This window comes from Neopsephotus bourkii, unplaced genomic scaffold, assembly GCF_033783945.1.
Source record: "Neopsephotus bourkii isolate Nb327-2 ecotype Australia unplaced genomic scaffold, CSIRO-AGI_Nbou_v1 NB_1572, whole genome shotgun sequence".
NCBI classification, from domain to species: Eukaryota; Metazoa; Chordata; class Aves; order Psittaciformes; family Psittacidae; genus Neopsephotus; species Neopsephotus bourkii.
In genome coordinates this window covers 1,953,157-1,976,545 of record NW_026902048.1, presented here as the reverse complement: position 1 = coordinate 1,976,545, position 23,389 = coordinate 1,953,157, and the positions used below count along the sequence as shown (strand labels likewise).

The 23,389-nt window shown below is 47.1% G+C and overlaps 2 protein-coding genes and 1 long non-coding RNA gene across 7 annotated transcripts; 2 read left to right on the top strand and 1 right to left on the bottom strand.

Annotated features, from left to right (window-relative positions):
• The first annotated feature begins 103 nt into the window (after positions 1-103).
• Positions 104-5,440, top strand: MTFMT (mitochondrial methionyl-tRNA formyltransferase). Its single transcript, XM_061371201.1, has 9 exons — positions 104-290; positions 673-885; positions 1,288-1,410; positions 2,228-2,330; positions 2,895-2,970; positions 3,525-3,616; positions 4,160-4,241; positions 4,770-4,852; positions 5,156-5,440. The coding sequence occupies exons 1-9, from the start codon at positions 139-141 to the stop codon at positions 5,354-5,356; spliced, it is 1,125 nt and encodes a 374-aa protein (XP_061227185.1). The 5' UTR covers positions 104-138; the 3' UTR covers positions 5,357-5,440.
• An 80-nt stretch (positions 5,441-5,520) lies between these two features.
• LOC133221938 (uncharacterized) lies at positions 5,521-19,745 on the top strand. Of its 5 annotated transcripts, none has more exons than XR_009728114.1 (6): positions 5,521-5,538; positions 6,780-6,941; positions 9,228-9,395; positions 11,986-12,162; positions 15,928-16,074; positions 18,888-19,745. It is a non-coding gene; the product is annotated as an uncharacterized LOC133221938 (long non-coding RNA). The 5 variants fall into 5 exon arrangements; XR_009728113.1 differs by lacking the exon at positions 5,521-5,538 and having other exon boundaries at positions 6,482-6,941; positions 18,888-19,228; positions 19,416-19,745; XR_009728116.1 differs by lacking the exon at positions 5,521-5,538 and having other exon boundaries at positions 6,482-6,941; positions 19,050-19,745.
• On the bottom strand, positions 11,336-22,638 carry CILP (cartilage intermediate layer protein). The gene is given in 9 exon segments (XM_061371191.1): positions 11,336-12,075; positions 12,078-14,329; positions 14,940-15,097; positions 15,541-15,649; positions 15,741-16,055; positions 17,052-17,237; positions 18,619-18,672; positions 19,619-19,702; positions 20,882-22,638. Coding segments are annotated over 9 exon segments (3,342 nt in total). The 5' UTR covers positions 20,940-22,638; the 3' UTR covers positions 11,336-11,949.
• Positions 22,639-23,389: the final 751 nt, after the last annotated feature.

Below are 23,389 nucleotides of genomic sequence, written 5' to 3'. Positions count from 1 at the left end.
CCAGGCACCGCCCCGCGCCAAGATGGCGCCGCCGCCTCAGTCTCAGGGGGGGCGGTCCCGTCCCGCCCCGCCCCGCCCCGCCCCGAGGCGGGCTCCGCGCGCCTGTGTGCGTCATCGCCCTGCGCCGGAAGCGCCGCCATGCGGGGCCGGCTGCTGCGCGCCTGGCGGGAGGGGGTGAAGGCGGCGCGCGGGGCGGCGGGGCGCGCGGCGGGGCTGCCGCCATGGCGGGTGCTGTTCTTCGGCACCGACCGCTTCGCCGTCACCGCGCTGCGGGCCCTGCAGGCGGCCAGGTACTGTGGGCTGGGAGATAGGGGGTCCTGTCGGGGGATGAGCTGGGGTCGGCGTGAGGCAGGGATCGTGGGTTGGGCAGCGGTTGGTAGGGGACATGAAGAGAAGGGGCCTTACGTTGGGACAGGAGCGTTGGCGTCGTGAGTGGGTTGATGGAGAGGGATCACAAGGGGGACAGGAGTACGTGGATTGGTTTTTGGATTGAAAGGAGGAAACCACGGGTGGTGAGGGGCTTGGGGCCAGCGAAGGGGGTCTGGGGACCAAGTAGGGGATAGGGTTGTAGGAGGAGGTCCTAGGAGGCCACAGCGAGGGGTGGAGGTGACCCAGCGTTTGCCTCTCCCTTGCTCTGCCTGCATGAGCCCTTCAGTGCCTTGCCCTCCCCAGGGAGCCCAGCGAGGGCTCGCTCGTGTCCCGGCTGGAGGTGGTGACCCTGCCCTCACGCCTGCCCGTGGACCTGCCTGTGAGGAGCTGCGCCCGGGAGCTCCAGCTGCCTGTGCATGAGTGGCCCCACACCGGCCCTGCGGGGCAGTTTGATGTGGGTGTGGTGGCATCGTTTGGGCGTCTTCTGAGCGAGGACCTTATTCTGCAGTTCCCATAGTACGTGAGTTGACAGGACAGCCCTTGCTGCTCCGTTAGTTAGGGTTTGATTCAGCACCTGTGATTTGTAGCAGATGAGGTCGGCTTCTTCCCTGGTTTAATCTACTTAGCTTGAGCCCTACTTCTGTCGTTGTCATGTTCACTGTTAACATGTTGATGGAGGCCTATGCAAATGTTCAGTGTAATATGTTTACTTTTATCCCTTTCATCTCTCTGCATTCACTAAGAAACTGAAGGTTATGTAGTGTGAGTTTTCCTTTAAGTGTATATTTAAACCGATAGCACTTCAAAAGTTCTCAGCAAATAATTCTTCAAGCATTTTTCAGTATAATAAATGTCCCATACCCATTTACATGTGCTTCAGGTACTGTTCCTATTCTAACTTAAAACATTTTAATTCAGTGGCGTGCTCAATGTCCATCCCAGCTGCCTCCCTCGATGGCGTGGTCCTGCACCCATAATCCACACAGTGCTTCATGGTGATAAAGTGACCGGGGTGACAATTATGGAAATAAGACCAAAAAGGTAGGTTAGATGTGCTTCCCAAAAGCTTCTGTTGCTTCTCAGGACTTCAAAGCATCACCACTTCAATCACCATTTAAATCATTCTGTAGTCACAAATTTTTTTTTTATGTGTGTTAATATTAGAAGGTGAAACACTTAAACTTTCATCTGACCGTGTGAGACTTGACATAGAGACAGTATTTCAGTGAATGTGTAATTTGTACTCCAGACTCTAGGCCTGTTCTCTAATTTCTAGCATTGTTACAGGCAGCAGAGTGAGAGCAGTCAGTCACACAGCTAGATGGATAGGCTTGGTATGATGTGATGGGAAAGATCTGGTTTCCAGAGCTCAGAGTCACCTGTAACATCCTGTGAGACAGAAGACAAGCAGTTCCCTGTCTTGAGATGAGAGAGAGATTACGTGGTTTAGCTGCAGCACAAAGTCTGGCTTAAAAGGCTTGTGAAAACACATTATCACAGTTAACCTTTCTTAGATGCTTGTCTCATAATAGACCTCAGGAAAGCTTGAAACTATTTTCTTCTGAATACTTCAGGTCGTTTCTTTTGAGATGTTCTGCTTCTGAACTATAAATTGTGTGTTCATATCAAACTCAGCTTGCTGAGGTGAATCTTGCTTGCCAAGATATATCTGATACCCATTTCCCTGGGTTGTTTTGTGAACTAAATGTTGTTTGATAATGTGTGACAAACAAAGTTTTAGAGGGGGGATAAAAAAGAGTACTTAGTAACTGAGTTAACATAATGAACATGGAGTTTAGAACTGCTGGTTGAGTTATAGTTTCTTCTCCAGTATGCTTGTATGGTTTTTGCCTCACAGGTTTGATGTAGGTCCAATTATTAAGCAAGAAGAGTTTGCTGTTCCTCCCCGCTGTACTGCAAAGGAGCTGGAAGTGGTATTATCAAAGATGGGTGCAAACATGGTAAAGTCATGCAAGCTCAAGCTAGTGTCAGTTCTCATCAGCACCTTCCTTTCAACATGTGTAAAAGTCATTCTTAATCTTGCTCTGAACTGACTGCAGCTGTTAAGAGGAGAGTGATCTGAAACTTGGTGTTTGTGAGCACTTTGGCTTGCTGAGAGAAAAGCTGCATGGTGTGTGATACACTGTCAGTGTTCATCCTGTGCCTTGCTCGTATGCATGTTCTGTGAAGAACTCAATGACTTTGTATAGAAATGGTGCAGTTTTGTCTTTCATTTAAGTGAATATCTGCTTTTTTGTCCCCGTAATCCCAGATTTTGTCCTGTTCTGGATTTAATATCAGAGAGGAGATCAGCCATAAAATAATACTGGAGGTGGGGTGTTAATTGTGATTCAGTGGGGAGGATGCCTTTAGTGTGTTTCTGTGTATGATACAAGCCTTCTGAATAGACCGATCCAGTTGTCTGAAAGGTCACATGAAAGTTCCACTGAAGAAAAATTAAGTACTATTAATAAGTGTACTGTTCTCAGCTTTGCTAATGCTCTGTACAAAATCTGATTTTACAGCTGATATCAGTTCTGAGAAACCTGCCTGAAAGTTTGAAAAATAAAAAAGAACAACCAGAAGAAGGTGTAACATTTGGTAGGTACAAATCATGTTTAATGCAACTTGTTCATTTTGTCTTTTATAAGCTGGAAGACTAAGTTTCTTCCTCTGGTGCTGGGTTATATTTTGTTTAGATACCTTTCTCAATATTGTCTCTCCGTTGCCTTCTCCGGCTTAAACAAGTTGTACAGAGGGCAAAAAGCTTGAGATTTCTTCTTCAGACTTCCTGCATTAATCTTTTATTCCAGTTGTCCATTACAATATCAAAATCCTGAGTGATGTTACAAAATCTGAGTTTATTCTTGACAGTTGTAACACAGAAGCGTTAAGCTGTGCTTCTAAATATATGTTACCAGTTTGCATTACAATGGATAAATAAGAGGACAACTGAGAATAAAGTATAAATAATCAAAAGGAGGGTTTTAGGGAACCTTTTCTCCAGTTGTTGTTTAAGGTGCCTATGGCTAGAGGTAAATTTACCATTGGTTAGGGTAAAGTTGGGTTTAAAACAGGATAAAATGGTACAGCTATTTGTTTGCAAAAAGATGCAAAACAAAATATGAAGTCTTCTGTTTTTTTTTTCTCTCTAGCTCCTAAAATATCTATAGCTAAGAGCTGTGTAAGATGGGAAGAGCAAACGGCTGCACAAGTAATTCAACTATATCGTGCAATAGGAAGCATGGTAAGACAGTAGAATTTTTTTTAATCCTCTTCTGTCATCTAGCATGTGTGAGTTTGGTGTGGGTATTTTAACTAATGACTAAGCTCAAGTTCAGTTATTTTAGCCTTTTAAACCCATCATATGTTTTAAAATCCCAGCATAGTTTAGCATTAGAAGTAGAATTAGTGTAGCGTAGAGTTTTCATAGACTTGATTCCAAGTATGAAACCAGCCCAGAGTTTTGTATTGATTCCTCAGCTCTGAGATTTCTACTGATACATTTGAGAGGGTTCCAGAACTCTATCATGACATCGTTGTATGACAGTAAACAGTGCAGACAGTCTTGGTAAACAGTTGTAGCTAGATGCATTACTAATTACTGCATATACTAATGATTTGCTTGTCAGTGAGATATGGGAGAACAAGGAGAACTGGATATAAGGAAAGTCTCTTATCTGGACATAGATCTAAATTTTTCCACTAGTGTCACAGGTAACTAAAAGACTAGACAGCTGCCTGGACATCATGAAAGTATTCTCAGTGTGTCATCTGCTTCTGTTTCCAGTTTCCTTTGCAGACACTGTGGAAGGGAACTACAGTTAAACTTCTGGATTTTGTGGAAGTGGATGACATCCCTGGCTTTGCTGGTATGTAGTTTGAAATTAATTTAAGTTACATTTTCCTGTCTTTTCAGATACTGACTTGGAGATCATATGCAGTTGTACTAAACAATAGCTTTGAGTACTGCTTTCTGAAACTCCAGTAGAGCAAAGTCAGTATCATGTATGCTCAGAGTGCAGTAAGTTTCTGTGCCCAAAGATGAGCAGAAAATGGATTTTAAGGACATTCCTGCTTTGTGATGTTGAGTAAGCAGCAGGTATAGCCGTGTGAATCCTGAGATTTGGAGGATTTTAAACCTCTAATTAGTTAGGAGAGCCTCTTCTAACAGCATTGTCTGGGGATCTCTCACAAGGACCGTTTCTGGATCAGATAGGGAGCAGTGCCAGAATGACTGTTCTGGTTCTCCCATGCTCATTTGGATATAATTTGCTGAAAAATATTTCTGAGCAAAGCAGTGACTCAAGATGGTTATTGTGCTTCAAAGAGACACAAGTATTTCAAACCTTTTGTACTTGGTGCTAAAAAAATGCAAGTCAATCTTGCTTTGCTTTTAGATCAAACATTAAATGACTGTGGAGCTGTTCCTGGTTCACTTCTATACCATAAAGCATCCCAAACACTGATAGCTCGTTGCAAGGTAGGTTCTTCCCATTTGTTTTATATTCACTGCCCTAAGGATGGACTTTTTAGTATTTATGTGTTACACAATTTTTATCTTAATTGTCCATTGTTACTCACTGAGCTAGTTTAGATTAGCATGAGTTGTCTTATTTGGTATCTTGGAGAACTTCTAATTTCCACTAACAGGCAAGAATTTGACTTGCAATGTAAATTTGATGACATTAAATAAAATGTATGCTGCAAGTCACCCTAGTGAGAACTAAAGAGAATTTAAAATCATGGAAGAAGCTTGCTGCCATTTGTTTGTTTTTACTTTTAGGAAGGCTGGGTTGGAATCAAAGGAGTCATATTAAAGAAGAAGCTTACAGCAGTTGACTTCTACAATGGATATATGCACTCTTGGTTCCAGCAGAAGTCAAGAGCAGTTCATCAGGAATGCAGATTTCAAACACTCAAACTTAGCACGACAAAAAAGACTCTAAAAGAGAGGAAAATGTTGTCACAGAATATTAAACAATAGATGTATTTTAAAATGTGGGTGATGATGTCTGTAAGTTAATAGTAATATAAAATATTTCAGTGCCTACCTATAATGTTCAGCTTAGTTGAACTTTAAGTTTTCCTCCCAGAGTGTTTGATCTTGCTGTCATCTGCATTTTTTCATTGTGGGCCCCTGAAGATACTTAAAGAAAGAGAATCTCTGTGAGTGTTGAAGTTAGTGCATAAATCCCTGTTTCTGCTGTTGAGAATAAATTTATTTTTATACAAGGTTTTCATTTCTCTTTGAGGGCTTTCTTCAGGTGCAAGTTGTGCACAGTTAACTTCAGTCTTGCAATACTAAAATCCTGTGCTGCTCTGGAATTCAGTTCAGTGCTTAATGAGACTCTTAGATTATCTAATTTGATTTTCTTGCCTTGGTACCCTTGCACTGAGATGAATAACTTAAGCCTTAATTGGGAACATCTAGAGAATTTTTTACTGTCCATGATAGTTTTCTTGTTTTAATCTTTTTCATTTTGTTTCTAAAAACTTACAATTCACCTTCTCAGTAGATTATTTTCTTTGGTATATTTAGCTTTTCTGATCGATTACTTATGTTTCCTACCAAATGGTATCATTTGCTATCTCTTCCTTCTCTTTTTCATAGCCTAGAAAATACATCCCAGTTAATATTTGTGTGCCATCCATCCATGAAAATTTATGTCTACTGTCAGATAGGAGAGGTGTTTACCTGAAAAGAAGTTGTTAATCTAATCCAAGCTTTTCCTCCACCTGCCTTTGGTTAATGGCATGTATAAGAAGGAGCATTTCATGTGAAGAATCCCTGAACTCTCAGAAGTAATGTAGCACTGCGAGGATAACAGCAGAACAAAGACTGGCCACGTCCTGGGGGTCTGCTCACTTATTCTTGCTTTTCCTGAATATTACTGGAGGAAAAGCTTTTTTTGGAGCTGTTCAGACTTGGGAGCATCCAGCTCTGGAACCCCAGGCGTAAGAAGGATCTGGAGCTAAGTCCAGTGGAGACCATGGAGATGGTGCAAGGGCTGGAGCAGCTCTGCTCTGGAGACAGGCTTGAGAGAGCTGGGCTGGTTCGGCCTGGAAAGGAAAAGGCTTCTTAAAGGGAGAACTTAGAGCAGCTCCAGTGCCTAAAGGGGCTGCAGGAAACCTGGAGAGGGGCTTTTGATAAGGGCCTGTATAGACAGGACAAGGGGCAATGGCTTTAACTTAGCCATGTCTGGAACTGAAAGCTGAAGTCAGGTGTTGAATTCATGGGAACTTGATGTGCTGGAGTGTGACTCACTGGATGAAAGCAAGCAAAAGCTCCATAAAAATGTGCTTTATTACATGGGTTAAAATGTTTCTGAAGAAGCGTCTGTGAAAGCAGATGCTGCAGTATTTTCCTTTAATTGCCATTGGTCCAACAATTCATCTGCCTCTGACAGGTCTTCCAGAACACACGATCCTCCCAAGAAATCCAAGCCTATGAATCATAGTCAAAACATGGAAACAACAGCAAGGTGGAAGTTGGGCTCCTGTGGAGAGTTCCATTTGTCTCTGCACACTCAAGGATGGAGCTTGTGCTGCAGAAGTTATAAACCTGACAAGTTAGTTTCCAAGCAAATGATGTATTTTTTGTGGTTTGCTCCCAGCTACCACTTGCATATAAAAGCTGTGAAGTCATTTTGCCTTTACTCTGTTCAGATGAAAGGTTAGTTACCACCTTATGCCAATGGAAGGGATGGTGGGTGGGTGGGTTTTGTGTGTGTATGGTGGATTTGGGGGTTTTCTGGGTTCTGTACACCACTGGCTCAGCTGTATGGCTGCTTGCCTTGTGTTTTACCCACTGAAGCTTCTGGGAATTTTTCACCAGTTAAAGAGCACTCGTAGGCATCACTGGGATTCAAATATTCAGTGTTTGCAGAGGGTAAGAACGTTTTCTGTACCCTCTCTTCCCCATAGACAGTGAGGTTTTTGACACTAAGCTGCATGGTAGGGGTCTGTCCTTGGGCATAGGTTGTATCAGAAGTTGAATTAGCAGAAAAATGAGTATACAAAAAAACCCACAACCCACCCACACCACAATTTATATATTTATATATATATATATTTATAATACAGACAATTTAAGCACAAATGATAATATCATGGACTTAGGAGAAATATTGTAATTATCTGTTAGCATGGGTGGACCAACTTTTCTGATGTCGAGGTCCCCAGGCACTGGAAAACGAATTCTGGTTTGTTATGACCAGAGTAAGATGATCAGTGAGATGTGACCCCACAGAAAAAAAATACACTATTGAAAATTCAGGCAATTTAAGGTTAAAAGTTTTTAGATGACCAAACTGTTAAATTAACCTTTTAGTTCCTAAGAATGACTCAGGGAAAATTCTTTGACAGTTCTTTAACTCCTTGCTTATTTGAACCTGCTCTGCTATCATAAAGGTGATAGCAAAGAGTTTTGTGTCTACCCTTTGCACCTCCAAAACAACATGGAGCAAACATGCTGGCTGTTATTAATGCTCCTAGTTGGAATATGAGCTTCCATCCAGCAGTGTCTGCATTAGATATTGGCATCGGAGAGAACCTGTAGGGAATTTGTACGCTCTCGCTGCCAGTTTTACATCGTGCCTCATGTGAGAAATGTTGCTGTTAGTCATTGCTGGCAGGTGCTAATTTCAGTTCTAACTAAAGCATAAAGCAACAGGGGAGAGCTTCCCTGTGTCTTTGGTGGAGTTTGAGGTGGGATGTGCTCAGAAACCCTGTAGATGGTGCTCACTGCATCTCTTTTAGGGGAAAACCAAGGTCAGCTGGACAGAACATCGAGAAAATCTGGTACAGAATGTCTTCAGTTAGTTGTTTAATACCAAGTAATGTTTAAACCATATTGTAGCCGGGATACCTATACTTGTAACTTAATCTTTTGATCAGTACAATTTCCTTTGAGGCTTCTTAGAATTGCTTTCTATGCAAGAAGTCAGAGGAGATTAAACAGTTCTTGCTTAACAGTTAATGTCCTCGCTCTGAATATGCACAACTTCACCCCAGTTGTTTTGTGGAAGAAAAAAGGGTAAGATTAATTTATTTTTTATGGAGGAAATCTTTGGCATGCTATTTTTGGCCTGCTAGAGAAGCTTTAAAGGGAATTGGAGTTCCCCAGGCAGCTGTTAGCCAAAATGTCTCTTTGGAAACTTTGCTCTCACCTAGCTCTGTAGGGATTTAACTCAGTTAAGTAATGAAAATCTGATTGTTTTTGCAGAACAGACAAAACAAAAATGGGGCATTCACTGATGAGGTGTGGAATAGCATGTCAGGGTTGACTCTAGAACATAGACATGGTGATTCAATCCCCAGTACCACTGCTGAGGTCAAGTACAGCCCCCTTAGCAATTGGAAAGTGATAATACCAAAATAAAGCAGTTCTCCTTTTGCCATGAGAGGCAAAGTAGTGGAGGTATTCATAGACCAGCATCCACTACAGCTCAGTTTAAGATCACTGAAGCCAAATTACTGGTAGAACTGCAAAGCATTTGGGCACCAGAAGGGTTCTGGTGTTGGATAGAGATGATTTTATCTTGGATTTCAAATAAATGTTGGAATGATATTTCTTAGGATGCTGGCGACTCGCTGTTAGGTGCATCTGTTTCATGATCTGAAAGCTCACTGCTCCCCCTGCTTCCTAGGAAACCTCTTTATTTCAGATATCTGCTGAATAAATTGCAAATAAACCCAAAGTGTAAGTGATTCATCACAGGAGTACTGGGGGCTTTTAAATAGTTGATTGCAAAATCCCTGGGTAATTTGAAGGCTGAGTCTAGTCCTTTTGTTTATCCTAACTCCTGACAGCCTGATAGCTTCTGGGAAGCAATTTTTTTTGCCTTTCTTAAAAGCAGGAGGAGGGATAGGTCACCAGATTTATCTGAGGCTTGGAAACTGAATGACCTTAATGGACGATGCTTTGCCATGAGCCACAAACCTGCCGATGTTTAGGAGCCAGGTCTCCTGCTTCAGCCTGTTTCTCAAGGTTGGTGGTCCAAAGGCTGAAGTGGAGGAAGGAGGTGAGTGGAAGCCTTCAAGCATTCCTGCAGCTGATGCTCGCTTTTGATATGTGGGGGTGTGGGTTAGGTTTCAGGTTGCAGAAAGGACATGGCTGTCCGCTGACCATAAACACAAGCTGGGGAAGTCAGATCTGACACTGCACTATAGCATGAAACTTGTGTGTGAGTGGTGGATGCCAGGACCTTTAGCTTTTCTCCTATCTAAACTTTCTTCATGTATTTGATGTGGTGGCTCATCAGTAATGATAAAGTGTTAGCACTGAGTGGTGGTTGTTGGGCCAAGGTTGTTTTCTGTTGATAGTGTTTAAGCACCCGTGTTTGAAAGCTCTTTACCCTGCTCTTTATCCAGTGTGCTCTGCCAGCAGGCTACTCATGAGAGCTCGGGGACCCAGGGAGTGCAGAGCGAGTTTGTTCCTCCAAGTCAGAATTAAGCTGCAGTGGGGGACAGTTTGGGGAAACTTGGAGAGCTTTTTGCTGTTTCGGGCTGTAGAGCTCTGACCATTTCATTGCTGTCAAACAGACATTTCTCCCCGAAAGGAAGAGCCCTATGGTCTGCTGTGTTTGACTCTGGCGAGCCCACATGCACCACAGGGATCACATCCTGAGCCTGCTTTCATCCATCTATCTCCTGGGTTGGTCTGTAGAAGTCATTTGCGTTACTTCACTCTCAAAGTGATGAAACTAAGTTTGGGATTTGGCTGGCTGGCTGCAGAGGAGGAGGGGAGCAGAGGGAAGAGACATTTCTCTCTGAGTCTGCAGTGCAAGCCAAGCGCTCTGTGGGAAGGTCCAAGCTGATGCTCCCCACTGGCTGCCTTGGCCCCAGCTCGTGCCAAGCCCTTGCAGCAGACTAGACACAAAAGAAAACACAGAGTCTAAATTCATTGGTATGAAGAGCATGTGCCAAAGTATTCCACAGCTCTTCCTTTTCTGCTTCTTTTTGATAACTGTCGATTTGCATCAAAACATGCATTATTAAGGTGGGCTTTTTGACCTTTTTACGCATGATTTTGGCTGCCTAGCTGCTCAGTCCTGCACAGCTCTGCCTTTAATGCTTGGGATGCCCTGTGTCAGACCTGAGAACCTGTTCTGAAGCTTGCTAAATACTATTGAAAGATTTCCCGTGCCCTCAATGGGCTTGCAGGCAAGACAGCATAGACCTAGAACTGGCTTCATACCCATAGGATGGCGTTGGGTAGGAAAGGGAAATCCACGCTTGAGCATGTTCTTGAGCTCCAGTTTTCATGCAGCAGCACTGCCCACCTGTCTGTGATCCCTCTTTGTGGAAATGGTGTTGGAGGCTTGCCTGCACCCCAAAAATTTATTGCTAGTGTTGGGATGTAAACACAGGATGTCTTGTGTGCTGCTGAGGTGCTTGATTCTGCTCCAAAAGTAGTGGGAGGTTGATAGGGCAACTTAATCAGTCACTTGAGGATGGATCAATGTCTGCCTGACCCCTTTTGTGGCCATCTGTACCTTCAGCTAAGAGCAGTTTCATGTCCAGCAGCATCGTGCTCACTGCTGCTCAATGTGGAGGGAAGCTTATCTTGTTCTTGTCTCTGCACTGCCCAGCCCTGCTTTACATTGCCTGGTTTCCTATGCTCCTCAAAGCTCGGTGTCCTAGCCCGCTTTTCTCCCTGTCTTGTCCCACTCTGGGGGCCCTGCTGCTGGCTCATCCCTTGCCCAGACCTGCTGCTCTGCTTCTCAGCACTGTTTCTCGCTCTGTATTTCAATCTGGACGCATATTCCTTGACTGCAGCACACCATGGCCAAGGCCTGGACCCTGGGGGATCACCAGCTACCCACCAAACCCCTCACCCATACTCAGGGTCGGCCTTTCACTGATAAAGCCATGACCTGTTCATGAACAGAAAGGTTCTGCAGGTTATTCTTTGGTTGTGGCCAGGCATTTCAAACACAAAAGGAACACAGCATTGTCAAAGTTATAAAATGACTCTTTTTATTAACCTACCCTATCATTAAAGCATGGATTTTCTTGTCAAATACTGCAAGAAGCAAGAGAAAACTCGTTTTATCCATGTTGAGCCTACAAATCCTCATGGCTTCTCCGTGCTGTTGAGCATGTGGGTTCTTAGAAATGCAGCTGCCGGCAGTTTAGCTGGAATACAGTCATTCTGAAATAAGCTAGAAATAAATAAAATACTTACATTTCAAGTACAAAACCTCGCAGTTGAATTCAGTATGAGGAAATCAGTTTATTCCTTTTCATGTTACCAACTACTGTACAGGTACTTGGGCTGGCAAAGTCTGCAGATGCAGAACAGAAGGGTGTTTTATGTACATGACTTAATTGAATCGTGTTTAGTCTTCCCTTTAGGCTATCATACGAAGCTGTTTAATGTCAGGCAGAAAGAAGATTTTTATGGATGCATTTAATAAGACACAAACTCACTACAGCTACTGGCCCCCAGTTTTTGCCTTATGTCTTTCTGGTGGAGGAAAAAAGTGCACCTTCATTATGTCTCAAAAATAATGACACCTACCAGCTTTGGGTTCTGTTGTTAGCAGGTAGGTTTTACTTTCAAATTATACTTCATCAAGTGTGAACAACTTTACCGAGGCTCCTTTGCAGCTCTAGTATCCAGAAGGACGTTGACCTCTCATCGGGATCCTCCTCTGTGGGATCTGGCGGCTTGCCGGCTGCCTTCGGTACGCAGGGCTCTCCCCTGGCAGAACCAGTATGGACTGCTGGCCCGAGTTCCTCTGAGACTCGAAGATGCTTTGCTCTGCCGCGCTCCTCTCCGAACAGGTAAAAGTCAACCCCACACCAACATCACTCTTCATGGTTCGGGAGGTGCCATCAGATGAGCCATCGAAACACCTACCCAAGGCGATTTCCTTGGCGATCCTCGGGTCTTGGTCGGTGACGGTGTAGATGCCATAGTTGTGTCCCAGTGGGTCAAGAGGAGCCAGCATGGTGTACTCGCTAGTGTCATTGTTGGTAGCCATGGGGAGGTGGTTCACCAGGTACTCGTGGAGCATGCTGTTGACACTCTCCCTGCGGCAGCTGCCTTGAGGCACCACTTTGACCAGCGTGCGGTCCACACGGTCCTGGTCGAAGAGCATGCCGCTGCACTTGAACTCCAGGCACGCTGCCGACACATCCCGCTGCTCCGAGCTCCGAATGCTGCGGACGTCCCTGATGCCATAGAGCTTCCCAATGGTACGTGGGTGCGTCCCACCCATGTTCCGAGATCTTATGTTCACCTCTTGGGGTCCATTTATTTTTACCTTAATGTAGCAGGCTCTAAATTCCATAGGCTTGGGCCACCACGCCAGGTAGTCATCGGTCCAGCTCATGAGGTCGTCTTCACTAAAGGGAACAGTGTTGTAGTCATACCTGTCTCCCTCTATCCTGTAAAACCTGAAGTGAGGAGCGTTGTGTGGAGCTTCCTCACATTCTCTTAGGTTTTCATAGGCATAAATAGGGCCGTTGTTCTCCTCTGGGGAATTAGGGCTTGGCTTGGCCATGTTAATGCTGAAGGCTGTTTTCTTGGTGTTGGAGTCTTCGTGGTCTGTTCTTCTGTAGTTGAGCTTGTTGAGATACGGCTGTGGGACCCCAACAGCATTAGGGTTGAGTTTGGGAGCAGAGGGGACAGCTTCAAGCTCTTCACCCCCCATGCTTGCCAAGATATAAGCTGCATAGGCCTCGGGGTTCTGCTCGTCACAGAAGGCAGGCACGCAGGCACCATTGGGACCAGTGACCACGCTGTCGAAACGGCCCCATGCTCTGGGGTTGGAGGAGAACCCTGGTTCTGGCTCTGTGTTTATAATAGAAATCACAACACCTTGGATCTGCTCACTTTGCAGGAACCTCTCACTTCTGTAGGCTCGGACTTTGACATAGCACCGTCTGCTCTCTGGGACATCCAGGTTAAACAGTCGCCTTTCTTTGATCTCCATGTTCCCAATCAAAAATGTTCTCTCCTCCCTTTTGTGCCGTCTGCTTTTCTCCAGGTTGAAGTCCCCTTCTTCCTCCCATAATCCTGTCTCTGGGTTCAGGGACCAAAGCTTCATCTCTTGCAGGTGCTCTGGCATCTTCACCTGAGCAGCATCCAAATGAACTTTCACCTCCTCTGCATTAAGGGACTCGGTGCCCTTTTCATCAGTGAAGTCCACAGAAAACATGCCATAGGTGCGGAGTGGAAATACATCTCCTTCCTCATCTACAAAGTTCAGGTCACTTTGTGTCACAGGAGCTGCTGAGATGTTTCTTGGGTCCAGAAATGTCACGCTGGCTTTCACTTTGCCTCTGTAGGCTTCTCCGTTTTTCCTATAAAATGCATTGGGTGGAATCTCTAATTCGGCAATCGGATCATCTTCTTCCATTTCTCCCAAAGAGATCACGTTGGTTTCAGTGGATTCCAGTGTAACAGGGGGCTTCTTTCTTAGCAGCTTGATCTCATGAAACACAGCACCTCCGTTTTCCTTGAAGGGCAGAACCTTTGTTGTGTTCACAAACTTCTGCAGCCGGTCAACAAAAGTTAGAACCAGTCTCTCCGTGTCTGCTGGGACATGGACCGAGAAGGTTCCCTTGTAGCCGGTCATGCTCACTCTCTTGTTGCCCATGTAGATGTGGCCAAACCTCAGTGGCTCTCCATTATCTGCTGCTGTGGCTCTGCCTCGAACTGTTATTTTGGTCTCAGTGCATTTTTTGCAGCCACATTCTACAACAACTTTAGTGGGGAGCGTGTACCCATCACAGGAGATGTCTCTGGTTTCCATCTTGGACACTCCGCAGCAATAGGCAACGTTGTCCTTACACCGGAGCCCCTTATCCAGCTTCCCAGCACAGGTCTTTGCTGGGCACTTGCCGACATCATAGTAGAAGGTGTTTGTTGCTTTTTGGAAGCAGTCATGAGGAAGTCGGATGAGGTGGCTTTGGGGTTGGGAGTCGCAGGCTGCCTCTTGTCTCCCTGTTGAATAGGATTTTTTAATGAGCAGCACGAAAGAATTGTGGTCATTGCTTTGTGGTCTGAAACCCTCAGAGTTAAATGTTTCCAATAATATTGAGGGTTTCGGAGCCACAAACCAGATGTTTTTGCAGCATTTTGGTTAGGTAGATTCATCTGGCCTCCATTTTCGTAAAGCAGGTGCTCAGCTTTCACTTTAGGTACCTGATTAAGAGCAGTGCTGTTTGCATCCAGCTCCTTCTTACCCACCACTGCCATCCAACCCACCCTCCGCTGTTCTGCAGCTGCCTGGCTTGTTGGCTAGGGAGAAACTAAATGCGTCCCAAGGTTTAGGGAAAAGCCCCTAAGCAAACAAATATTCACATCAGGCAGCAAATACAGTGATAAATCTGCTGAAACCAGCAGATTGAGCTTGGCAGGTCACCTGCAATGCAGAGCTCCAGCTTGTAGAGAGCATCCGGTTCCCAGCCAGCTCACGCAAGCTTATCTGCTAGCGGATGCATGAATTTGGCCCCAAGTATTTTTCTTGGGACTTTTCTTTCCCACAGGTACCACAATTCCTGGTTTCTGCCTCCCCAGCTGCTTGGAGAGCATCACGCCCATTTTATCTTACCTATGACAGCAAGCTTGGCAGGCTGAGACTTCGCTGACCCCCCGGCACTGCTGGCCTTGCAGAAATACTCTCCTGAATGGTGCCTGTTCAGGTTCTTCAGAATCAGGTTGTTTTTGTATTTGTATAAAGATGGATCCAGCAGGGAGCCATTGTGGTACCTGCCAGGAACAGGCAGTTAAGGGGACAGAGCCATGGCCTTAATCCTGCTGTGTGGATGTTGCCAAGGCCTCTTGCCTCAGTTTCCCCGTTTGTAATCTGGCGAGGTGGCTTCACCTAAAAGTTATTCCCCTTCCCCTGGCAGTACTGAGATGTGGCTGCTGGACAGTTGGCAGACAGGAGAACTGCCAGTCCTGCCTGCTGAGGGTTTTCCAGCTCTTATTTGTGTGTTTTAGCACTGAGTCCCTCAGCAGATGACATTACAGCCCCTCTGAGATACACCAGTTCTGCACATCTCAAGGACACCATCATTTGCAGCAGTTTGTTCTCATCGTATTTAGCTGGTTTATAGCTAGAACCCCACCTTTATGGGGATGGTAAGGAGTTACAAATTGAATCCATGGGACAGATAGGACTTCTGCCTGATCAGACTGGACTTTCTTACCAGAGGTAGCGGTCAGGAGCCGGGCTCCCAACGGCATCACAGCAGAGCGACACACTCTGTCCCACTCTCCTGGCTTTGTCCTCAGGGCTTCTGAAAACATAGGGTTTGCCTGCAAGGGAGGAAAAGGCCATCTCATTACTCTTCCCCTCCTAAAACTGGAGTTTATCTCTTACTGCTGTGTAAAACCTCATTGCGGCTACCTGATCGCTGCAGCTGCACTTGGATCGCCAGGTTTCTCCTGTTGCTCTCAGGCACGGTGACGGTTGCTGTTGCGTATTTGGCTTTCTTTATTTTAAGGGTGTTTTTGCCATCAGGACAGATCCCCGGGATCCTAAACATGCCCCTGTCATCGGCTGTTGTCAACAGCTTAAGTTTCTGGGCTTGCAGGTAGACCCGGGCATCGGCAGCAGGCGACCCATCCTCAAGAGAAACCTTCCCATGAAGGGTCGCATCCTCGCACATGCAGGCATCGCAGTCAGCATTGACACGGCCCATGGGGCAGGTGATGTTGCAGGCTGGAGGAGAAACAGGCAGGTCAGAAAGTGGCCCCAAGTGCTCATAACACTCATGGCACGTTCTCGTGTCTGCTTTTAATTTAGATGCAATAAGGCAGATACTGCATAAGGAATAAATTGGATCCAAAACATATTTTTACTGATTATCAACAGCTGTGCCTTAGAAACACTGGGACCATGTGATTCTGAACCTGACAATTAGTAGAAAGCAGACACGTGGATATAATTACAGCTAGGAACTGTATTTACCTTCCCCAAAGGGCTGGATTTCAGGAAAATCTGAATCCAGATCAGCATGTGAGCTCTTAGCTTAACCCTGGCGAAATTACAAATCCAAATATCTTAAACTTTACAGGTTTCAGTTACCAACTCGTGCCCAAAAGTCATGATTTTGGTCTGTCTTAAAGGCTGTTTGCCCTTATTCAATGGTATCCTGGCTTGGGGAGGACTAACATAGGTAAATGCCAAATGAGCATTACCCAATGGGTTTAACAAATGGTCTCCCAAACAGTGGTTCCAAAACATTTTCGTTACCTATAGCGATTAATCCCAAATAATAATCTATCTTTTCTCATAGGCTATTTTAAGAATTATTTGTCTAAAGGAGGATTATAAGAATAATATAACGAATTACAAGCCCCTTATGCAGGAGCTGTGGCAATTCAATATTCCCAACTTTTCTCCTTCCTGGAGATTACATGGATGCAGCTGCCACTTTGAGAGCTGCTGTTATAACAAGCTTAATGAGATCTTTCCTGCATCCCTGGGATCTTTATGGGTCTCTGATGATTTCCCATATCTGTATCCCCCCCTTATCTTGCCATTTGGCTATAAACTCCCTGCGCTCTGCTCCAGCCCTGCTCGGGAAGGCACCAGCATCACAAAATTCTCTCAAGGGAAAGGAAGACGTAAAATGAGATTGAAGGGAATGCAACGCCTACGAGGTGGTGAGATCAGGACATCACCCCCTGCCCGTAAGTGAGGTTATAGGAGCACCTGAGCAAACATGTCCAATGCAGAGCCGCCCTTCCTCAGTTGCTTCATTACAGTGCACGCCCCAGCGGCGCTCAGCTAGGCAGGATCTGGTACGCTTCTGCACACCGGTTTGGCCACACTTTGCTGAGCACTCGCTCCATTTCGACCATGGAGACAAAAACCTTTTTGAGTCTGGCACCAGTGGACCTTAAATGATATCAGTGGTGTGTTAGAGACGCACATTAGACATACATCTGCCTGAAAATGAGTAGCTGTTTTCTTAGCAGCTTCAGTAGAGCTCAGACTATGCATTCGGATATTATGCAGCACATGGATTAAACAAACTTAAAGCATGTTCAGGGAGCTGGGAAATAAAGCATGAGGAGGCGTCTGAAAGCTTCTGACTTAATTCCCTGCAGGCTACTGCATTCGGGCTGATTAAGATAAACTGGAGGGGAGCAAAGTGCACGCAGCTCATGCTTAGTGTTGAATAACTTTGGCTTAAAGGAAATCAAACGCACATTGTCATTTAAATGCTGTCTGAGGGGCCACACTCGCCTGCGTTTCAAATGTGGTTAAAGAAAAACAAACCAAAGCAAAAAAAAAAGAGTAAAATTGCTTGTATGTTGAATGTCTTTAACCATACTTCAACATATGTTCCCTATAGGGGAAGCGTGTGTCCTATTGTGAGCACTTTTACTGCGTGCAAAACAGAAGCCTAAGATGCTACCGAGCAGGCTGAGCATGTAGGAGACAGGTGATCTGTAAAACAGAAAACAGTCTGTAAAACATACTGAGGGTTTAATATGGGGTTGGATTTTAAAAGGAATTTCTTTCACCAGCTCTAGATGGTATTAATTTAGATGGTATGATATAGATGGTATTAGGTGACTTTGAATGGATGAGATCCACTCCAAGTCTGTGGTTTGGGTTTCTTTTTAAATGACAGTGTTCTAATAATGTTTATAAGGATTTGCTCATGACTAAAGTTTCTAACAACAAGGTTTCTTGAAGATAAGTGCTGTGTCATTTCCCACACCTACTGTTCCACCCCATTTGGAATGAACCAGGTTGGGTTCATTCCTAGAAAGACCGAAAATGAACCCCTGCCTTACAAAAGCAGGTGGCTGGGGAAGGCTATTTAAATGAGAGCAGCCAGGGAGCGTCATGTCTGGGTTGGAGTGAGCTCTTGGCTTAGATGGGCAAGATTTTAATCTGTTGGCATCTCCGGTTCAGCATCCCGAGTGGTGCATCCATAGACCTTACTCAGCAGTTTGGGGGATGCAGGAGGAGGTGGGCTTGGGGATGTGGTAGAACATGGATAAATGTCTGTCTGTGTTTCCCCAAGCAGAAATCTAACATGCAAGAGATTAAAGTGGGGTTGCAGTGAGATCCTGAGCTTGTTTGGGGTCACTGAAAGGGCTGGTGATGGTGAGAAAGGAGGGGAGGCTTGCGGGAGGAAAACAGCATCATATGGCTTTGGGTAGGACCTCGAAAAAGCAGAAAGCAGAGGATGGGGAGAAGCCGAGGGTCAGAGCACTGGTGGGGATGTGGGGAGGGACCCGTGGCACTGGCCAGCAGCACATACTGCGTCTGGTGTAGGTGAAGATCGGGTCTGCCCGGCGAGAGCTGCTCCTCGTACCTGTGGGCAGAGGATGCACGGGGTGGTTCAAGCAGGGTTTGCCCATTCCTTGGCTGAGCAGCAGTCCCTGCACCGAGCCTGGCTGCTCAACCCAACCAGGACCCCCTCTGCTGAGAGCAAAACCTGAGTTTACAGCTCACTGCTGCCAAGGGCAGGAGCTTTAGTTTCCAATTGCATTGGTCAGAATCTCAGTATGTTGCTTTATTTCTCCCTAGGGACGCAGGAGTCAGCCCCTGCTCTGCAAGCCTCAGCATCACTGCCTTGTGCCATCCACTTGGAGGGGAAAACGATCTTCCTGGAAGTTTTCTTTAAAAGACCAAGTGAAGAAAACCTCTCTCTGAGCGTCCATGTTTTTGTGCTTTGATTCTCCCCAGCAGGTAAGAGAGCTGTTGGGAATGGGACAGAAAGCTGGGAAAGTCCCTTAATCCCTCAGCTATGGTGTCAGCACGTCCAGCACTTACAGTGCCTGCTGGAATCTAAATCCTGAGCCCGGGGCAGTAAAGGTTAAAGGGTTGTGATGTCTCCTTGGGGTTAAGGAGCAGACTGGGCTCTACAGGTAGTTAATACCCCACAGGCTTTCATTCTATATGGTGTCACCAACTGCATGGGGACAGGCTGGGAAGGGGAAGGGCAAGTCAGAGCATGTTCTTGCCCATCCCTGGGCTCTCCTCGCCCTCCCAGCCCGCGCGTGCTTCCCGCGGGAGCCGGGGCTGTGGTCATGCACTTGACCTTCACTTTTCCAGGAGAGGAGCCAACAGCGTGTGTCAGCGATAGCTAGAACCCTACAGGAGGTCGCGGATGGTTAGCATTTATTCCATTGCTTAAATGTCCTCATCTACCCAAATAATAGTGTTTGGCTGTAAATTGAGGCTGAAAAAACCCTAATACGTGTGCAAACACCCCTTGTCCTGATGAGGGAAAGCCACCCCAGCTGGGAACAACTTACTCTCCAAGCTGAGCATTACCAGCGGGCTGAAGGTTTTCTGTCCTATCTGGATCCTGCCAAGGGCTGGTTTCAGAAGCCTTTGACCTAAGGGTTAATGAATGAGAGATTAAATTGGATTAACAATAAATTAATTAGACTCAAGGGATTGGGCACGCTTAGGATCAGTTTTTCAGCTTTCCCTTTGGGTTGTGGCTGGGGAGAGCCGCAGGTTAGAGCTCCTGTGGGATGCAGGGCAGGAGATGCCAAATGAAGGGTGTGATGGAGATGTCCCACGGCATCGCTGCACCTCAGGTATGATGCAAATTTGCCATTTCCCTTAGCACCCAAGGAAAGCTTTTTTGTGCTTTCTGTGGTGGAGCAGCTCAGATCAAATCATCTTCTTGGTTTTGGAGATCTAAAGTACACCCTGCCGCTCCCTGTGTGGGGAGAAATGAGCCCAAAGTGGATGAGGCTGGTTGTTGCTATGGGACATAGACTGGTTTCTGCACTTGCTGGCAGGCTGTGTGCCCAAGGGGAGCTGGTGGTTGTGGCTGGTGGACCCATCCCACGTTAACTAGGGAGATAAGCCTGAAGCTGACCAGCAGTGGCTCTGAACTCCTGGGGTCTCAGCAAGAGCTTCTGGGCACCTCCCCAGCCACAGATTGGCTCTCCCTGTTTTAACCCAGGTGTCTGGCCAGAGCACTTCAGGGCAAAATTCCTCTATAGCCCTGAAAGACAAACCCAAGGAGCCTACAAACACGTTCCCTCACTAGACCACCGGCGCAGAGGGGCAGGTTGCTTATCACTCAGTGCTATGGTATGTGCAACCCTGCAGAGCCAGCAGACAGATTCTGCTGCTCCTGAGCATCTTCTCCTGGAGAAGAGCCACAGTGATGCTTCCCAAGGGCTTGGCTTGGAGGCTGGGTTTGTTGCATGCTCGGGTGATGGATAAGGCACTGGCCAGGGTGGGTCTGCTCAGAGCAGAGGGGAGCTGGAGTGCAGGCTCAGCCAGGGATGGTCCCAGCATGGGGGCTTATCCATGGTTAACCAGAGGCTGCCTGCCTCTCAGACAGGCTTTGCCCATGCTCTGCGGGCTGGGTGGGTGCCAGCCCTCATCTGGAAGTCCTTTGGCCAGGCAAACACTGCAGTGACCCAGAGCAGCAGCCGGCATTGATGTCGGGCCCGTGTCTGCTGGCTCAGCAGCCGCCGACAGACGTGCCTTCACACTGGTGTGCCCGCGGGCAGGGACAGCGCAGAGACGGGATAGAAAGGAGTAACCTTCACCTAGAACGGATGTGGCTCCCAGGAGGAGGAGGAGGATCCATTCCTTCACAGTGACCATGGTCTCCAGAGGTGACTGGGGCTCCTTGGAGTACCCTCAGTCGTGCCAGCCCTGCAGAGACAAACCCAGCTGTGTCGAGGCTCACCCAGGGTCCTGCTGCTTTCAGGGAGCATCTCCAAGGCTGAATCAGCCCAAAACTGGAGCTGCTCATTCCCCCTCCAACCTATCCACAGCAGCTTCCCAAGGGGGGAGCAGAAGGGGCTTCTCCACATCTGCAGTGGCATCCCTTCTGCTTCTCACTGTCACATCTGAGCCCAAATGTATTCTGCAGAGCGCTGCTTTGTAATGACGTCTCCTTAAAGTGCCTTTTAACAGCTTAAATACTTCTGCAGGGATGCTCTTGCAGCCCATGTGGCTCCATGGGCCCCCGCTCTGCTCCCCACGTGAGCAGAGACATCATGCCCCCATCCCTCTGCCTGCACACTGGGCTTAGTGTGAGGACAGCATCGTATCCCAGTGTGTTCCAGGAGCGTGGGGAGGGGGAAGGCTCCCAAGTGCTTCTGAAAGTGGAAAATCCCATGCACAAGCCAAGTCTTTCCTGCCAATGTGAGCAAGGAGCTTTTCTGCACACAGATGAGGGACTGAGGCTCTGTGTTGCTCTCCCCCAGCTCAGCCACTTCAGATTTTGCTATAAGCAAGTCCCTTAGCCCTGCGGCACCAAGCATTTGGCTATTTAATCCCTGAAGGTACCCACGGAGCTGGTGTTATCAGATGCTTTATTTTATGCACCCAAAATTAATGAGCCTGGCACAGTGAAATGTTGCCCCAGCCTTTCAGTGCCTCAGTTTACCCATAAAACAAGGCTGACAAAGAGCAGCCGGCAGCGAGAGCACCCTGTCATTAGTAAGCAGTTTTAACCTTCCCCAGCGACACCAGGGAATGCGGGACTAGGAACTACTTTGATTATGGCTCAGCAAATCCCAGTCAAGCAAAAATAACAAGCAACACATGAGCCGTGTTTTGTGGGCTCACGGCGGGGTTGTGAACTCGCAGCCAGACAATAACCAGGAAAAATTAATCCAGCCTGAAAGCCTGTTTCCCACTCGGCAGCTATTTTGGGAGCTGGCTGTGACTTGTTCAGTGCTGGGTTTGGGATGGGATACATCCCTCTGGCCCAGGGACATGTGATGCTGGGAAAGGGGGGGTTCCAGCAGCCGGATCCTGGTGGGAGGGAGCGTTGAGCATTGTATCCCCTTTCTGGCAGGGAAGCCGGTGTGGGACAGAGCCACAAGAAATCAAACAGCCCCTTATGAGCAAAGCACTATTGTAACCCCCCAACATCCCACTCCGGCATCCCCATTAACCCTGCCCCAAACCCCTTAGCTGCATGAGGAAGAGAGAAGCAGGACATGGGCAACCACCTCCCCATCAAAGTTTCCCAGCCCGCAACCTCTGCACCTTCATCTGCCCATCAATTAATACCCACCTCACCCTCAATCACAGCTGCTCTTAATTCCACAGCCTTAATAGCACAGCAATATTACATAACCATGAGCTGCCACGAAGGGGAAAAACTGAGCAGAGTTGGGGTTTATTTGCTCTTAGTACAAAACCCATAAAACCCCCATTAAGGAGCGTCTTATCCTCTCCCCAAGGAACCACAAACGGAGCTGCGGTCCCTGGAGCGAGGCGAGGGTTTGACCGCTGTGGCATAGGGGATTTGCAGCCTGTTGGGAAGGAGAAGAGAGAGTTGCTGCTTACCAAGCCCTGCCGTGCACCGCCGCCGAGCCGGGCTGCGAGCGAGCCTCCCGCAGCCGAGGCAGCGAGGCGCTTATATAGCCCGGCGTGTAGCTTAGGGGATGGCAGCGAGCCACCGGCCGCCGAGCACAAACAGACCGGCCGAGAGAGGAAACCACAGGCTGAATAATCCCTTAACGAGGTGATGGTAAACACAAACCCTGGGTGAAACTGCAGCCCCGGGGGCTGGCGGCGATGCCGCGGTGTGGCAGGGTGCTGCGGTGTGGGTACCGCGGCCCAGCACAAGAGCATCGCTGTTAGGGGCTCACCTTGGGGCTGGATCCAAATTAGGTGCTGCTGAGTGTTGAAGATGAAAATAGAGAGTACAGCGTGTAGTGAAAAGAGTTTTGGGGATGCTTTTTTGGCTCCTGCTTGATCTGGGACAAATGTTTGGGCCAAAACCCCCACCCCATGGAGTTCCCACATTTTACAGGGCTAAGCAGGACACAATTCCCTGTGCTGCTTGTGCTGCCTGCGGGCCTTTGCCCCTGTGCTGGCTCTGGCAGGGGTCAAATGAGGATGCTGGGGCATGCAAGGATATGGGACAAAGCCAGATGGATTGGTCTGGACACATGGGGTATCACAGAGAGGCAGAGGCAGGTCCATCCTTGCACATAAATATGACGGCATCCCACCTGAGCCGTAAGGAGATGTATCAACAAACCCTAATGAGAACTCCCCACCTGCCCCAGCCTGGCTTCAGCCCCCCCAGG

Excerpts from the sequence above, each read along its gene's own strand:
- MTFMT (XM_061371201.1), top strand. The coding sequence starts at position 139 with ATGCGGGGCCGGCTGCTGCGCGCCTGGCGGGAGGGGGTGAAGGCGGCG. Across the intron at positions 886-1,287 it reads CTTATTCTGCAGTTCCCATA|TGGCGTGCTCAATGTCCATC; the intron begins GTACGTGAGTTG and ends ATTTTAATTCAG. Across the intron at positions 4,242-4,769 it reads TGACATCCCTGGCTTTGCTG|ATCAAACATTAAATGACTGT; the intron begins GTATGTAGTTTG and ends CTTTGCTTTTAG.